The sequence below is a fragment of the Cololabis saira genome, chromosome 11 (assembly GCF_033807715.1).
Source record: "Cololabis saira isolate AMF1-May2022 chromosome 11, fColSai1.1, whole genome shotgun sequence".
NCBI classification, from domain to species: Eukaryota; Metazoa; Chordata; class Actinopteri; order Beloniformes; family Belonidae; genus Cololabis; species Cololabis saira.
Window position 1 is genome coordinate 32,419,199 of NC_084597.1, and position 18,415 is coordinate 32,437,613.

The following is an 18,415-nucleotide window of genomic DNA, read 5'->3' on the forward strand; positions in this document are numbered from 1 at the left end:
TCTTTGCACTATACGTGTAGATGCAGCCCCAGAAAACTGTTATTATTATTACTGTTGGTAACATTTAAAACGTGTCTGTCTAATGTCAAACCGATCAACGCAAACTTTTTGTTTAATTTTGGATTTAAGTGTCACACACTTGAGTCGATTCAGGTGAAATCCTTCAGCAGGGACGGTACATATCTGACTATGTGTCGGTGAGGCAGGGAGAGTTCTGTTTTCTGTGCAAAGCAGGTGTTTCTGAGCTAAATGTCTTCATTTTCTCTTCCCGTCCTCCCTGCTTAGATTCACATGTGAAGATCAAATCTCATTTTCAGCAGCAGCAACCAGTCAAAGCTGTGTAAGAGTCAGATGAGTAATGAACGTGTGATTCTGGCTTTAGTCTTTCTCCTTCTCTTCAGTGTGTACTGTTTACGTTCCTTAATGTACATTTGAATGTTAATAACATTTTGTTGTAATTACTAAATAAGCTTGTATACTGAGGTTTTGATGCAATTTATCTTTACCACAAATGGTTTTTCAGATATACTGGACCAATAATAAAGAGAATAAATGAGTTTGATATTTTTGTAGCATTTTATTTTATTTTGGAATTGAAGTTCACAGAGGTATTAGGATGTAGCAAAAAGTGATAACTTATGAATATTTATTTCCTGCTGTAACGTTGGATGTTAAAACATGAGGGTAGTGTGTAGTGATCAGTTGATGAACTGCAACTTTTCTTATTTACATGTTGGCTTCAACCCTATGGAGGATTTTTTGTGCCAAAATTAAATAAATAAATACATCATTAATTAATTAAAATGGGAATTAAATATATCATTAATTAATTAAATGCAGTTTTACATTTCATGATTCACACGCAACACAAAATCATTAATTAAATGTGTCATTAATTAATTAAATGCTGAAATAATAAATATATTTTTTTACTTAAAATGAATTGTATTTTAATTAATTAATGACATATTTCATTCTAATTTTAATTAATAAAATGACACATTTAATTCATTAATGATATATTTAATTCCCATTTTAATTAATTAATGATGTATTTATTTATTTAATTTTGGCACAAAAAATCCTCCATACAACCCAGATGTGAGAATGTTGGTGCTCTTATGGTTTTACACCCAGGACATGACAGATGAGCTTCCTTGTGACATCCTGCCCCCATGTGGTCACAACTGGTATTGCTACATATGGTGGCTGTGTAGATTATTATTGCTAGAATTATAAAAAATATACAGTGGAAAATTTTGAGAAAATATTTGCTTTAGATTGAAAATACATTTGATTGATTTTATGCAGACAATCCATAAAAATACACAGTATACAATATAAGAAAAAAAATACACAAAATCTATTAAATATCTGCAAAGTGCAGTACAATCATAAGCCAGACTTCAGTGTTCAGACTTAAAAAGTAACAGAAACGATACCAACAGAATAGAAAATAGAACCTAACAGTAATTTAACATGTAAGATGTAATTTTTAAATAAATTATCTTATTCTTGCAGCCTGAACTGCAGACGCGTAACAATCTGCGTGTAATTCTTGTAGCGCTCCCAGATTTCATACAGTTTTGCTTAAACCCATAACAAATGTACAGCTGGAGAGTCAACAGTATACGGCCATCTATGGGTAGGACCTTTGTTAGCACTTATCATTACAATGAGAACTGGATTTGGACAAAATCACCGGAGCAACTTTAACCGCAGCGTCGAGAACAACAGTCCTTGGATCGATGACACGAAAAGGAACTTGTAGCAGAACTATGAGGAAAAAACATTATGGAGTGACAATCTGAAGAATAAATATGATCTGTAGGGTGACTGAAGTTTACATGAACCTCCATGACCAAAAGGACACAATAGGCTATTGTGGAAAAAATAAATAAACTAAAGACTTAAAAACACCCAGATAAACACAAGACAGTAGTGGTAAAGTAAAAAAGAAAAAAGAGAGATTAAACTTTCTTTACGGTCAGTTCTTTGACATTAACAGTAGATGATTATCTCGGGATGATGAGCTCTCTGGAACTCTTCTTCCAATCTGAAAGTGAATTTATACTTAAATTCCAGAAAGCAGTGTCCAAGGTACCTTAAATTTTGTCTTCTACAATTCTAGATGAGCGACGCTTTCAGAGTCACAGTTTAAAAAGTGTTTTCAAGGGTAAAAAACTAAAGGTGATCAATGGAGGTTTGACATTGTGAACCAGTTCAAACTGATCTAAGCAAACCTTGATTCCAGATTTGTACAGATATGTTGGTGCCCTTCAAGCTCACTAAAATACAACTGTCTCACATATACCTGGAAACTAATCAAAGTATGAAAAATACAGCATGACGACAGCTAGAGACACTAAGTTAAAGCCAAAATATCTACTAACAAATGTAGAAGTCTGATTTGGAGCTACAAAGCTCTCATGTTGATGAACTGCAACTTTCCTCATTTACATGTTGGCTTCAACCTGGAAGTTAGAATGTTTGGTGCTTGGTTTTATGATTTTACACCAGATGACACATGACCTTCCTTGAGACATCCTGCCCCCATGTGGTCAGAACTGGTACTGCTACATATGGTGCCTGTAGAGGAGTTGGTGTCGGGACATGTTGGGAGTGGTAGCTGCTAAAGATTGTGTAACAAGATACCAGGCTGCTTACAGTGTGGTCCATGTGGTCTCATTTATTGTATTATATTAAACATTTAGCTGAATTGGTATAAAAGCAAAGTCTAATTTGTGGTAAAACATGGAATAAATAAAAAAATGCCATTAACTTGGAACAGATTCCAGTTATTTTAGAGATATCTGTGGATAGCCGTTTCTTAGTTTCATGAAAGGGTATCAACAAATCTGCTCGGCCCAAACACTTGTTCTTTCTGTGACCCCTAAACGGGGCTTTTTTGTGACACATTCCCTGACAAATGGAATATGTGTTGAAATCACTGTGTTCATCAAATGAGTGTTTTTTGCTGAACCTGAAACAAATTGGAGCGGCTGATGAAATCCCTCAGACATCTGCTTGCCTCTGTCAATAGTTCAATATTTTCACAGAAACCCCCATGTCACCCATCCTCGCTGGCCTCCTTCCAGTGCATTACAGTTGTATTTAACGATGAAAACATTCATATAAACATCAAACATTACTCTGCCCCAACAACAGAGGACGGAACTTTAAAGGCAGTGTTGACTTTTTCAGCACCTCAAGTCTCAGTTCCCGTCTGACTAGTACCAGCAGGAACTTCCTCCAAATGACAACGTGGCTGCTTCCCTCCTTGAGTCCTCACGTGGCACTTTCCCCCAGCTGATCTCCATCCTAAAATACTAGAGAAAACAGAGAAGAAATAGTCTTGAGAAGGCATAACAAGCCACACATTATTAGAGATGTTTGCCAACTCAGTTCAGGTCCAGTTTAAGACTCAGAGGTGAATCATCTACTTAATCCTGAAAATGAATCTGCTCAGAGTACCTGATGGGTATCATTCCAAGCACTGTGAAGATGCTGGAAAGCAGGAAAATGAAGCCTGGGAACCAGTCCAGGGTGTTCTGATAGAGCTTAGTGAAAGCAGGGATGTACGCCAGACCAGCGAACTTCAGAGTCAACTGCAGGAGAGTGAGAGCAGTACCTGATGAAGAGCAGAGAGGAATGTAAGAGGGGAAACTAGACTAACACTCCTATCCTGAGGCAACTGCATATCCATTTTTGATGTACAATTAGGGTTAAAATTACACTCGCTAGTTTGTAGACGGTTCTAAGATTGATTAACTCCACTAACAATCCTTTAACCCAGTTCGTGTGTGCATCATGCAGTGATGAAAAAAGCTGCTGTGGTTTGTGGCGGAGCAGGATCCTGACGATACGTCACCGCTCTGGTATGAACCGGCCTTACGGGCATTACGTGCAGGTTTCCTGCATGACCACTCCTTTATGACTGCTGTCATAAATCTGCTGGAAGCTTAGTGCACACTCCAAAAACAACACAGCTAAAAGGCTGATAAAATCTCAGCAAACTGAGATTTTTCTCTAAATCAATAAGCAACTGAAACCGCATGGTGAGGCATTGGTTCAAACACACATGCTCTGCATCATGCTCAAAAATTTAATTTGGCTTCCAGCTTCAGTGCAGATAACTCTTCCAATACAAACTAACAATCTACAGACTTTTAACTGCATGCTTTTGTCTAGGCTTCGACTGGATAAGCAGTCCTTGTTGAGGGATTTGCCTCAAACTTTTAATTGCCACATCTGGATTTTAGAAGCCACAGCCTGTTAAAGGAGCCTTATGTAAGAGCAATAATAAAACGAATCATAAAATGACCCCGATATGTCAACAGACATTTAAAAATCATGTTCATTTCAAATACTTATGTCACTGACAACAGCACTCAAGCCAGGATATTCCAGTTTAAAAAGAGGAGTTGCAGCCCTCAACTGATGTTTATGTTGTCATTTTTTGTTTTGGCCTGAAGCTCCACCCTCCACCTATCTCCCAATCCCCAAGTCAGTATTGTTTCTGAAGCTCCACCCTCCACTTATCTCCCAATCACCAAGTCAGTATTGTTTCTGAAGCTCCACCCTCCACCTATCTCCCAATCACCAAGTCAGTATTGTTTCTGAAGCTCCACCCTCCACCTATCTCCCAATCACCAAGTCAGTATTGTTTCTGAAGCTCCACCCTCCACCTATCTCCCAATCACCAAGTCAGTATTGTTTCTGAAGCTCCACCCTCCACCTATCTCCCAATCACCAAGTCAGTATTGTTTCTGAAGCTCCACCCTCCACCTATCTCCCAATCACCAAGTCAGTATTGTTTCTGAAGCTCCACCCTCCACCTATCTCCCAATCACCAAGTCAGTATTGTTTCTGAAGCTCCACCCTCCACCTATCTCCCAATCACCAAGTCAGTATTGTTTCTGAAGCTCCACCCTCCACCTTTCTCCCAATCACCAAGTCAGTATTGTTTCTGAAGCTCCACCCTCCACCTATCTCCCAATCACCAAGTCAGTATTGTTTCGGCATCCGGGTTGCCAGCTCGGCTCTAATTATCGCAACCATGGCAGCCTACGTTCCTGCTGCATTCTGCAGCCTACCTGGCAACCTCTGGTCGGGGGGAGGAGGGGGAGGGTACACGCCGCTCAACAATATTTTGAAAGTGACTGCAGTACCAGTTTTGGACATTTCTTACAGACGGCTCCTTTAATCCTCATGTAAAATGATATAAGACCTATTCAATATATAATAGAATATATTTTTCACTTTCACGGGCAAATTAAAGTAAATATTTTGTTACTGTTTTGACACATAAACACAGGTATGGCACTTACCACATGAGGATGGTTGGACCTGCTGTGAGAGCAGAGACCTGATCGTGGGCAGCGGGATCAGTGCAAACAGGTTGAGTATCCGAGCTGCAGACAAATGTTAATATAATATATCATTCTTTTTTTTTTTATACAATTTTCAACCATAAAAAGTCCTGTTAAGCAGTTTTTTCCTCTCCATTGTTGCCTCATGCAGCAGTGCAACAGTGGCGAGGAGTTTATGTGACGTGGCAATGAAATTTTAATTTTGGACTCAAGTGGAATGAATTGAATAATGCATGAAAGTGAATTGAGTTGAATTTCTAGTGACTTTACGTCATCGATACATCATTAAACTGCAGGAATTTCATGTGACATTTGAATTAGTGAAGAAATTAGTTTCTCATTAAGTTCTCATAATTACTATTGATGTAAAGTTTTTTCATGATAATAATCTAAGAAGAAGAATTGGCTATACTGTATGTTCTGTTCAGAGCATCAATTCTGCATTTCCCTCTTATTAGCACGGGGAAGCACCTGACTTATGGTTTTGGTTGCCCCTACTTCCTCATTGTGTTTCCTCAATTTTTTTTATAATTTGTGCTGATAACCTCCATGTCAGTTTTAATTTCAAGATGACGTGAAGCTGATATATATCTTGTTTTCACTAAGTTAAACTCCTAAAATGATGTTCTTTTGTTTGGTTATGGTTGTTTCTCTGAGAAATTGAAGATGAATGAATGAGGGTGTTTTTCTGCTCTGACTGCCTGACAGCAGCACCGTGACACTGCTGTCTGCTCAACACAGTGATTCACTTTGGAGTCATCAGTCACTTCTTTTTTTTTTTTATATTTTTAAATATCCTAGTGACTTCTTTTTTTTAACACAATCGACACATGGGACATTCTTAAAAATACAAACATAGATTTATTTCACAGGTTTCATAGTTACTTTATAAGGTGAAGCAGCCATTTGATTGATTTTTCATTATCATCTTTTGTTAAAATATTTGTTCATGTCTTATCAATAATTTTATGATCAGGCAATAAAACTGCAGATATAGACGAGAGGATGTGATAAGCAACAAGCATCATCTCTTCCAGGAAAGGGTGTAATTTTCACCCTTGTTAATTTCTGCTTTGTGTGTTTGCCAGTTTTGATTAATGTATGTTCTGCATTCGATCCACAACCTGATCTTACATCCCATGACCAAGTTACTTGGTCGTGGGATGTAAATCCTTGAAATGATATTATCATTTTTTTTTCTTACCGATGTAGAAGATATATGTTGTTGTTGCGAAGGCCATCAAATAGATGCCCGAGGCGAATGACAGCATACCAATGAGGATCATGGCTTCGTCGCTGATGCATCGACGGAACAAAATGACCCCAATGTAACTGGTGAGGAAAATCATGCAGCCCGCTGCATTCCCATAACCCACCTGTGACGGGACGAGAACCAAAAGAGATGGATGAAATGATGCAAGGAGAGGCGGAAAACAGAAGACAGCAGGCAGATGAAGTAAAACATAGGAGGAAGGAAAGAAAAAGTAACATTAAATGTGGAAAAAAAACCATATTTAAAATAATTAATTAAAAAAAGCAAACATCTATTCTATCTTCAAATGATTGAAATCATAACTACAACATCTCAATACATGCATAAAAAGACAGGAAAAGGTTACTTGTGTTGGACTCCAGCTGAGCGGCGCTTTCAGCGTGAAGGGGCCTAGCATTCCTATAGCTCCACCCACGGCGAAGTCGTACAGGAACGCAGCCACAAAAAGCAGAACTATGTTCACCAGGTTTGTGCTGACAGAAGCCTCGACAGCAGTAGCGTTAGAGGAGGTGGGAGGAAGGAGGCTCTTCTCCTCTGGCTCCTCGCTGCTCACATGTTTCACCTGTAATTGGGATTGGCATGCACACATCTGCATCATGCCCTGCACAATACTAGTCTCTAGTAATACAGCTGAGGTGTAACTCAGTATCACAGTAAGATATGTATCTTGTTGTTTTTAAAACAAAAGACTGTTAAGTTTTCTCTGTAAAAAGAACAAATTGCTATGTAATGTCACACTGACCTGAAGCAGGACAATAGCGAGTATGAGGCAAAGCAGGTTCAGCAGCGTGCCCACGATGAGGAGAATGGTGCCGTGTCCCAGACTGGCGGTGTACAGCTGGAACAGATGACCCGACACCAGGCTGCCCACCAGACCTGCCAACCCGTACAGCAGCTCCACCCTCATCATCGCCTGCAGGGACATCAGCACCTGTTACTTCTTCAGAAAGTACACCTGATATACCAACGTATTGTAAGGAAACCAGATTCTAAATCTGAAATCAAATCAGATTACACTATATATATATATATATATATATATATATATATATATATATATATATATATATATATATATATATATATATATACATATACATATATATATATATATATATATATATATATATATATATATATATATATATATATATATATATATTATATATATATACACATACATACAGTATATATATATATATATATATATATATATATATATATATATATATATATATATATATATATATATATATATATATATATATATATATACATTTTCAAAGTCAAAGTCAAAGTAGCTTTATTGTCAATTCTTCACATGTCAAGACATACAAGGAATGGAGAGGACGTTTCCCACTTCCCTCGGTGAAACATATAAAGTGCGCAGGCACAACAGATAGACAAGACATTCCTAAAAAATTCACATAAATAAATACAACATTTACTAGTACTAGTATTTTTTTCTGATAATCGGGTTCAATTAGGCAGCTATATTAACATTTGTATGTGTGGCCCATCTGGGGTGGAAATGGGTTGAAACACGGGGTCGCATTAAGAACTGACTCCCATTTTGGGCCCGTGGCCATTCAGCATAACCATAGTGAGTGATTCACATTGGGGCCAGCATGGACAATCTCATATGGGGCCCCTTTTTTTCTTAAAAAAAAAAAAGACTTTCGTCAGATGAGGTACATAAAAATGTATTCCTCATACAGTTTACATGGATGTGAAATCTATTTATGAAGACTAAAACCCTTTTTATAACCACGCCTTAAAAATATTCACTATGTTTGGGAAGTTCAGCCCTTTTTAACATGAAGGTAATTGGTGATTGGCTCGCTTTTGGAACTAGCTCGTGGTAATTCAAGGAACTGCAACTTTTTCCATAGAGCTCCACTTCCAGAAAGTGTTGCTCTGCTCTGATTGATTAGTTGATAAGTCAACAATGATGAAGCACCCGGCTCCATGTGGTGGATTTACTGCTGGGAATATACTGTACTTATCATTTATTACAGTAAGCACACGTATATTGCATCTGTTAAGCATCAATTTCCCACATCACCGACACCACAGAAACACCCTCCCCTCCTTAACCTCCAAATGTTTGATTTCACTAGAAACATGTTTTCTTTGGCTTCTTTCAGACCAGCCAAACATGAATACTTGTGAGTTTCTCATCTTTCCTCTTGTTTGCCTAATTCTGTATCTTTAAGTGTATATTTTACAACAGACAGATTCATTTCTTTTTGAATAAAGTCAAACAGTATTTTGTATGTGCCCATTCTTCTTATAATTCCAGTGATAAGAGTAATTATACGGTAGTATTATTTTTTGTTCATGCAAGTTGCTCTTTTTGTAATTTCTATTGCAATTTGTTTATATCTATGTACCTCTTAATCTGAGTTCAATAAAGGAAAAAAACACTTCCTCTCCCAACCGAGCACAAAGGTTTCACTTTTTGGATTGAAGAGAATGAGGAAGTAAGACAAATTACAGTTCCTCAACTGACTACTAGAGGTGACTTCAAAAATGAGCCAATCTCCACTGACCGATATGAGCCTCGTTCATTTGTGATGTGGCCCGTGATACGAGTGAAAAAGGAGGTCCTGTTGTAAATACTTGCCAGCAGCTCCATAGCCGCTCTGCCTCAGCTTTGACCTGTTCTCTGTGGCATTTCTATTTGTACTGAGACTAAAAACAAAGGTTGATATGTCGATCTATATCACTTATTTCAATATCAATTATTTTATGTATTTGTCAATGAATTAGGGTAGTTCATATTTGCATATAGTATTTGTATTTGCAGCTGATCCAGAACGCTGCCGCCAGAGTCCTTACAAACACCAGAAAACTGGACCACATTACACCGGTCATGAAATCACTACACTGGCTTCCAGTGAGTGAAAGGATAGAGTTTAAAATCTTACTGCTGGTCTACAAAGACCTCAATGGTCTTGGACCTAAATACATGGTTGATCTGTTAGTTCCTATGAAGCTCCCAGACCCCTGAGGTTCATCTGGATCTGGTTTGTTGTGGTTCCAGAACCAGAACCAAGCAAGGTGAAGCAGCGTTCAGTTATTCTGCTCCTCACCGGTGGAACAAACTTCCTGTAGACCTGAGGTCTGCTGCAACTGTCAGCTCCTTTATATCAGGCCTAAAAACATTACTGTTTACTGAAGCGTACTCTTAAATTAAATACTTATGATTTTGAAAACCGCACGAAGTTACATTGGTGATGGATAAGCCCTGAATGCAGGCATAGTGACGTAGAATTGTCAAATTGGTTTGATTCACCGCACAAATCGACACAGATTACTTTTTTAATGCTGTATTTGACCCGGTACGTTTTGACCGTATAGAAACGTAATTCTTGCCATTGTAAGAATGAGATGTGTACCTGCTGTACTCTACTGCCCTTACTTTTTAACAGCTTGGCTTTTTATTATTTTACCTATTTTCTTATCATTTTATTTCTTTTTTTTTGTTATTTACTGTTTAATTATGTCTTGCTGCTTTTAATGTTGATGTAAAGCACTTGTGAATTGCCTTGTGTTGAATTGTGCTATAGCTACAAATAAACTTAGCTTGCCTTGCCTATTTTATATATTTATTTATTTATTTTTTTCTACTTTGTCTGCACACATATTAATGGTTAATACCTGCTGATAAGAACCTAAGGCATATATATATGTGCATTTTTAATATAAAATACTTTATAATAATAATATTTTTTTTAAATATGTCACATATATTTATCGTCTTTATCTTCTATATTTCTAGTTCTAGTTCTGCCTGGTTATCTTCTATATATATATATATATATATATATATATATATATATATATATATATATATATATATATATATATATATATATATATGTATATATATATATATATATATATATATATATATATCTACAGTATATATATATATTTATAATTTATCTTTGCATTCTTTGTTCTCTACACATACACCGGGTTTCAGGACTATAAATCCTACATTTATTTTCTTATCCTCTGGAGACACTGGTATGAGTGTCTCTTGTTGTAGCTGTTGTTTTTATGTATTTATGTTCAGAGGTGGGTAGTAACAAGTTACATTTACTCTGTTACATTTACTTGAGTAAGTTTTGGGAAATGTTGTACTTTTAGGAGTAGTTTTGAATCACTATACTTTTTAATTTTACTTGAGTAGATTTGTGAAGAAGAAACTGTTCCTCTTACTCCGCTACATTAGGCTACATTGAGCCGTTACTTTTCTTTTATCCCTTTTATCCACGTACGCATCAATCTCATGACATCACTGAGTGATTCTTTGGGAAAAATGTTTGTTTTTGCATGTTTTGTCACATTTACACAGACTCAAACACACACAGAGTTTATATGAGTTCATGGGCTTGTTCTAGTTCTGCCTGGTTAAAAAAGAAAAGTACAAAGGCTTGAAATTTTGTGCTACTTAATTTATTTTTTTGTTCTGTTTTATTTATTTTATTATTTATTAATGTACTTGAATTTACTTTAGATTATTTAAATATAAGCTATTTTTTGATTAATTTTAATTTATTTTATTGATTTAATTTGCCTGAAGATGATTATTTTGTACTTTTTTCTGTTTGAATTGTTGTGTTAATAAATCAGACATTACTCAACAGTTACTCAGTACTTGAGTAGTTTTTTCACCAAGTACTTTTTTACTTTTACTCAAGTAATTATTTGGATGACTACTTTTTACTTCTACTTGAGTCATATTATTCTGAAGTAAAAGTACTTTTACTTGAGTACAATTTTTGGCTACTCTACCCATCTCTGTTTATGTTCTCTTAGTGTTTTTATGTGTCTGTATGTTTTTTAATGGACCTTGAAGTCTGCACCAATAAAGTGTATGATAATGATGATGATATGAAGCATGTATTTTAATCATAATTCCTGCAGGAGCACCCACCTTGGCTCGGTCCCCGGCCGAGGAGCGCAGCGCCACCAGGGTCATCACCCCGGACCAGAAGGCGCTGTATCCGCCGCTGAGGCCGAACAGAGCGGCGGCCCCCAGCATGAGCTGCAGCGGGAGGCTGAACACGACCACGAGCAGCAGGCCGAGCCTGGACAGCAGGTACCCGCACAGGGACGACACCACGGGGGCTCTCCTCCAGCCGCGGTCGCTGAGTCTGGCCAGCAGCAGCGACGGCAGGATGGGGGTCAGGCGGAGGATGAGGTTGTAGGTCATGAAGAAGTCCGTCATGGCTTTCTGCTGGCTGTCCTCCCTGGACCGGCCCGGGTCCGTGGCGTTGGCACAGCGGTCTCTCACCACCATCTGCAGGGCCGTGTCGAAGAAGGTGCTGCCCAGCTGCTCCAGCACGATGACCGGCTCCACCCGCCGCAGCGCCGCCAGGGCGGCCCGGAGCAACATGCTTCACTGTCCCGCTCCCCAGCAGCGTGGAGACGTGGAGAAGGAGTTTGCATCCGTAAATAAATAACTGGGCGTTCGTGCATCGGATATAAATGGGCAGGGAGGCGGGGAGGGAGCAGGCTACACTCACTTCCTTGTGAGCTGGTGGCGTGTCAGTGTTTTGGTTTTGAGGAAGCGGCCCCCTCCATCATCCTATGATGCACGGTTTGCATATCTGCAAGGCAAATACTTTACTTCCTTTCAAGAAAACCCTCATAATTATGCGCATTTTATTGTGAGCACGTGACTGGTACCTTAACACTTTGGGGATATTCTTTAATATATTGATTTGGTTTTCTAATTGATATTTATTGTATTTTACAAAATACAACAAATGTCTTATTTTTAGATTGTTATGATTCACTAGGGCTGGGGATCGATTCAAATGTCAAGAATCGATTCGATTCCGATTCTTAAGATTCAGAATCGATTATCAAGATTTGATTCGATCCAATTCCGATATTGATTTGGGTTAGTGTTATTAAAACTGTTTTTTGAGCTGTTGCATCAATTATATGACTGTAGTTATGCAAAATATTACTACTAGTATTATATTGAGATTAAACTGCAAGTATTGGCAGCTAATGATGCTGTAAGGACCAATCAGCTCCCAGAATGCTGATAGAACTGCTTTCAGAAACATCATGGGGCAGAATTATCAAACAGATCCAGGGCAGCAAACAGAGGACAAAAGAAATCGCTTTTATTTTTTCCCACATTCCGTTTTTATTTGTACCATTTTCGGTCTATTTTGGTTTTTAATTTTTGAGCATTTGGTTTTTAGCATTTTTTGCAAATGTAACCTCAAGACAGTATATAAAGTAATGAAATATAGACAATTTATGCAATTATAACCTAACACTTTAATGTTTTCATACCTTAAAAAAATATTTAAAAGCAAAAACATGGCACCAGTTATTCTTGTGTCCAACAAAACATTCCTTTTTTGGGGATAAACAAAAAAATAACCAAAAGTTGTAATGTAATGATGAAAAAAAAAACATAAATAAATAAAAGGAAAAAAAAATCGATCTTTAGACATATGAATCGATTTTTAGGAATTAATATGAGAATCGATTTAGAATTGGGAAATCGATTTTTTTCAACACAGGCCTATGATTCACTGTATGCAAAAACCTTTATTTAGAAAATGACATCTTACTAGTAATTACTTGTTGTTAGTTACTACTAACAACTAATAACTAATAATTTTACTTTTATTTCATTATATTTTAGCTAAAAGACTTGGCACTTGTTTGTAAAATTTAAAAAATGATACACATGATCACCTCCTGTTCTTCAGTTATTGCTGGGAATTAATTATTTATTAATTATTTAATTGTTTTTATTCTCAGAAGTTCTCTGTGTTGTTATAAGTGGTTGCGTTGTTGGTAAAATCCAGTCATACTGCAAGGTTGTCACCACATGAACTGCAAGGTACTTTTACAACTGTGTGCTCACCGCTTACAAATACTTCACCAACAACATGAACCTGCACATGAACATGTGGACATGAGTTAGAGTATAATCATTTGTTTGTTTCAGAGTTAAATACTAGAGTAAGATGACTGCAATGTTTTTTCTGATGTCAAGAAAGTTTCAGTATTTATGATCATTTCTCATGGCCGGAAAAAGTGAAAGGCGCCACTCATGTGACTGAGGGTGTTGAATCAAACACACAGTCATACACAACCACTGAATCCTTGTTCAGCCTTCTAATAGAGCCGTCAAATACTTTCACTTTTAATTTGCTCAGTAAGGTGTGTGGGGTTTGAGATGTAGTGTTTTTGCTCTCTCTGTTTCTCTGATTTAGCCTGACTTTTAGGTACATTTGCTGGGATGTCCATCTTCCGACTGGGAACTGTCTTGAAGTATGAAGAATCTTAACATTTCTCAAAAATAGTTTTATAACCCATCCAGACTTATGTGCAGCAACAATGGCTCTCCCTCCTAGCATTGTGTTAAGACACACATGAATAGAAAAAAAAACAGACAAGCAAATTGCTTAAACATCTGCACACCAGCTGATGATCAATCAAAAGCTAAGTAGCACCTGGCTGGAACTGAACTTGGAGCTACTTTGAATTGCCTATTATCTTTCTTTTTTGAGGGCCCTACTAAAGTGTGAAATGCTGTTTACAGGGGTTGTATTTGCCCCTAGAATGAAGACCGACTGTGATCAGATGATTTTATATTTTGACAAAAATGAAAAAAGGGGATGGTGATTTACAGATTAAAAGAGGAGCTACTTACTTCTTTACATGACTTTAATAAGTCATAATTATACAATACAAAACCAGCACTTATAATGGTTTAAAAATGGAAATAAACAAACCACTCAGATACCCCAAATTGACACGTTTTGCTTTTAATGAGAAAATATTAATAATATGTATTGCAGGAGTATAACTGTGAGCCTTACATATGCGATAAAATAACAAAGCAGAGTATGAGCATACAAGTGGTTAACATAGGAACAGAGGTTATATCATATACTTTATATGATCAGATTGCTTCAACACACACACAGACGGTGTGAGTCCCACAATGAAGCTTTGGAGCCTCTGCAGGGTGGAAAAAAGCCATCAGCATTTAAAATGATAAATACAATCATCTTTGCACAACGAATTCAAGCATCAAAAGCATAATATTAATAATAATAATAATAATAAATCACACAATGCAGCAACTCCTCTGTGTGCATGATGTCATTGTTACCATTTGGAAAAGGTTATAAAATTCATGATTCATGACTTCTTCGTGTCCTTTGAAGCATGATTGAGGGAAGGATGATCTAAAATGTGCTGCACCAACCACAGTAATATAGTGAGTCATAAATAAGTCTGGTGAAGTTTTGGAAAATGTGAGGAAAATGCAAAGATGAGTGCAGCAAATGTTTTTAAAATTGTGTGGCAGCAAAAATCATGTCCTCTAAGTCCAGAGGGAAACCTGGTTGTCCTCCCATTTTGCATTTCTGTCAGTCCTCTGTTGTGGTAACACCTACTGTTGCACCACATAAACATCTCCTGAAAAGGAATGCTTCTCTTTTAAATAACTAAAACAATTACAACAAGGTTTTAGCGAACACATCACAGATGCTTGACTTCTTGATTTTCGCTTTTGATGGTGTTAGTGGCACTTTGTTTTCTTCAGAGAACGCATTACAATACAGTCAAGTCAGAAAATGAACAAGAGCAGCTGGTCTTGGACTCGTCTACAAATATAAGAGCCACTATAGTTAAGGGTTAGTAGTACTGCAGTTCTCTGTGTTTTTGTGCAAACTTACCTCGGTGTGTAGTAACATTTCAGGCATTAAGATGAGGGTTTTATTCAGTAGGTTTTGTGAGCACAGATGTAAGTGCCTTGCTGAAGGACACTTGGACACGACTCATCACCGAGTTGCGACCTTTGGTTTTCAGGGGACTGGTTTCTCTCTGTGCTCCAAACGTTCTGAGAAAATAATTTCAACGGCATCGATGCACAACTGAACAAAGAGCGTATACATTGAGCTACTTTTCCTCTAAAGTGGTTCAGAAATAGTTTGCAGAGCCATTTCAACACATTTCTACTTCTGATCTCAGTCAAAAACGTTCCTCTGGGCACGTGGGATGAACGTCTTCTTGTTCTCTACACCGCAGCATCGTCACAGTCTGTGAGGCTGGTGTCACAACGTTTTCAAGAATCTATTTTCTTTAAACAATCATCATCTGGCAAAAATCATAACTTACAATACACAGCATTAAAAACGGACGTACAAGATGTGCAGGATTCAGTTGGAGCCTCTTAATAAGCGATAGTCAGTTCCTGCTGTCGTGTGCTTGGTTTAGGTACGGAAAGGAGTGTAAAGTAAATCCATGCACACTGTCACTATTTTCTTAAATAGACTTAAGAGCTTAGGCTAACTGGTTTCTCTAAATAACAACATTCTGATTTGGTATAACAATTTTTTATAAAAAGCTTTTTCAATACTTTTCATCAAAGTTTATCCTCAACTTGCAAAGTATAGAGTTGATACACGGCACGTGTTCATACATCAAATACACAGTCCTACCTCAGTATAATACATAAAACAGCTGCTTACATCAGAAAGCACAGGTCCATAAAGCCACGTAGCCAACAAAAGTCAAATAAGTGATTTTCAGAGTATAAAACCCCTGATCCAGCCCTTTAATTAATACACACACAGGCTTACTTTTTGTCTTCCTTGAATACTTCCATCAAAAAGTCACTAAAGAATAGTGATTATAGACAAACGTTCTATCTAATGTAGTTGCTTATTTTGTCTAAGGTCTACTGAAATTGTATTGATACAGGATAGGAGAGGAACAAATACATATTTCACACGGACAACTATTCATGGTCCAAGGCAAGGTTTTGCAGATTTCCTGGTGAGCGTTTAACCACTGAATGAAGCTGACTGTCAAGTCGGCACTTCAGATTTATTACAGACGCTTGAAAACAATGCAAAGGCTCACACCAACATGCTATCCTTGTGTTATATCTGCAGTGTCATGTATTATGACACAAAAGGATGCAGAACAGACTCTGAAAGTCGTGATTCATGGTGCCTTTTGGTTTAGTTCCTCAAAAACATTGCAGTGGTTCTGCAGCATCATCAAAGCTCAAAATGTTCCAGAAATGTCAGATATGGTGAGAATGTTAGTGTATCTTTCATTCACAACTTTTTCTTCTGAGAGATTTTTCTTTTTAAATCCACCTCCTGACACCTGCTTCTGTGTCGTGTCTTCCTGTTGGTGCACAAACATTTTCATCACACAGTCAAAACCTGCATCAAGTCCATGTTTCCAGAATAAAACCGTAGATCGATGAGCAACTCACCAAAGTCATTTCGTGTTTTCCATCTAGTAGAAACATCTTATGTTTAACTCTTGGACATCGTCCTCAAACCACCACAAAAAACTTCCAAAGTGTCTCTTCAATCACTGACTCTTGTGCCTCAAAATGCACCTCGATACTTCAAAAATCTCTCCCATGCTGAGTCACTCAACATACTTTTACACCTTCAATTCACAGGTCCCGAAACACCAACTTAATGCCTCCCATCGATGAACCTCACATGATTATCTGGATACTGTTAGTAAAATAAATACTGTTAAACTCCCTGTCCTGTTTCCTCCTGCTTTCATTATTTTCTTCAGTCTCTTCCTCCTCCTCTTCCTCCTGCTTTCCACTAAGCCACTAAATCGTCTCCTGAGGGGGAGCTGTTCACTCCTCCTCCTCCTCTTCTTCTTCTTCTTCTTCCTCTTCCTCCTCCTCCTCCTCTTCTTCTTCTCCTTTTTCCTTTCCGTCCTCATTGGCATAGATACCCGCCTCCCACTTCAGTGCCATGTTGCTTTTCCTCCTGGTCACTCGAGTGGCCTCCAGAACCTGACAAATACAAGAGATCAAATCAGATACAAGTTCAATCCAAACAACACCATGGGTGCAGAATGCATGCGTTTACCCAGCTTGAGGGATGTAGGAGTAACAAAAATAAACACAGAGCCTCTAATATTACATGCAGTATTTGTTAAACACTGAGGGAGCGTGTCGCTAATGCTTCCTACACTAAATCCTTTACTGCAAATCACTTTAAATAACCCCAGTCCAATAAACTAGCACAGAAAAGCGCACCCACAGTATTCAACAATGGCAACACGCAATTCTTCTCCCTATCAGGGAAAGTTTCATGCTCAAACACTGAGCACCTCTCAAACACACACACACACACACACACACACACACACACACACACACACACACACACACACACACACACACACACACACACACACACACACACACACACACACACACAATGAGGGGCTTTTTGGGGATCAGTTCCAGGTAACGTCAGGATCGGGTGAGGGGGAAATTAATTTTGGGTAAAGGTTTTTGGGTGCTATTAAGTGTGGCAGCAGTTTTTTTCCCCAAAGCTAAGGTCATGTATTGTTCTTGATCAAACAGTGATGACATTATACACCACATCCATGAACTACCGTTCTACGGTATCTAGCACTTTTTAAAGTCAAGAATAACATTGTGATATTTCCTTTTGGTAGAAGTAAAAATAAAAAAGTCTTAAGTGACTTATTATCTAATATTGTTGCCAAAAAATCTGTGCTTTTCATTCTTTAAAACATCAGGATTGTTGTTTTTAGGACCACAATGTTAGAAATCTGTATTTTAACTTTAAATAAGTATTTCCAAACTGATTATGAATACATCTGGTAAAAAGATAGCAAATGTTCATGGTAGGGTCAAAAGTCACACCTAATGCATGAACAAGCACATGCACAACCATCACAACAAAACAAAACA

General features: G+C 37.6%; 2 protein-coding genes across 8 annotated transcripts in view; both read right to left on the reverse strand.

The window, feature by feature from the left end:
• Positions 1 to 2,957: 2,957 nt before the first annotated feature.
• On the reverse strand, positions 2,958 to 12,102 carry LOC133454723 (solute carrier family 46 member 2). The gene is made up of 7 exons (XM_061733448.1): positions 11,594 to 12,102; positions 7,388 to 7,558; positions 6,992 to 7,207; positions 6,577 to 6,748; positions 5,331 to 5,414; positions 3,475 to 3,631; positions 2,958 to 3,329 (listed from the first exon to the last, which is right to left on the reverse strand). The coding sequence occupies exons 1-7, from the start codon at positions 12,053 to 12,055 to the stop codon at positions 3,209 to 3,211; spliced, it is 1,383 nt and encodes a 460-aa protein (XP_061589432.1). The 5' UTR covers positions 12,056 to 12,102; the 3' UTR covers positions 2,958 to 3,208.
• A 2,344-nt stretch (positions 12,103 to 14,446) lies between these two features.
• Positions 14,447 to 18,415, reverse strand: part of LOC133455376 (PALM2-AKAP2 fusion protein) — a 113,830-nt gene continuing 109,861 nt past the window's right edge. For 6 of the 7 annotated variants that reach the window (XM_061734372.1, XM_061734371.1, XM_061734370.1 and 3 more), the window contains one exon: positions 14,447 to 17,482. In XM_061734372.1, coding sequence (XP_061590356.1) covers positions 17,321 to 17,482 — 162 coding nt within the window. In that variant the 3' untranslated portion in view covers positions 14,447 to 17,320. The remainder of the gene's footprint in view (positions 17,483 to 18,415) is intronic. The other variant, XR_009783497.1, reaches the window with a different exon arrangement.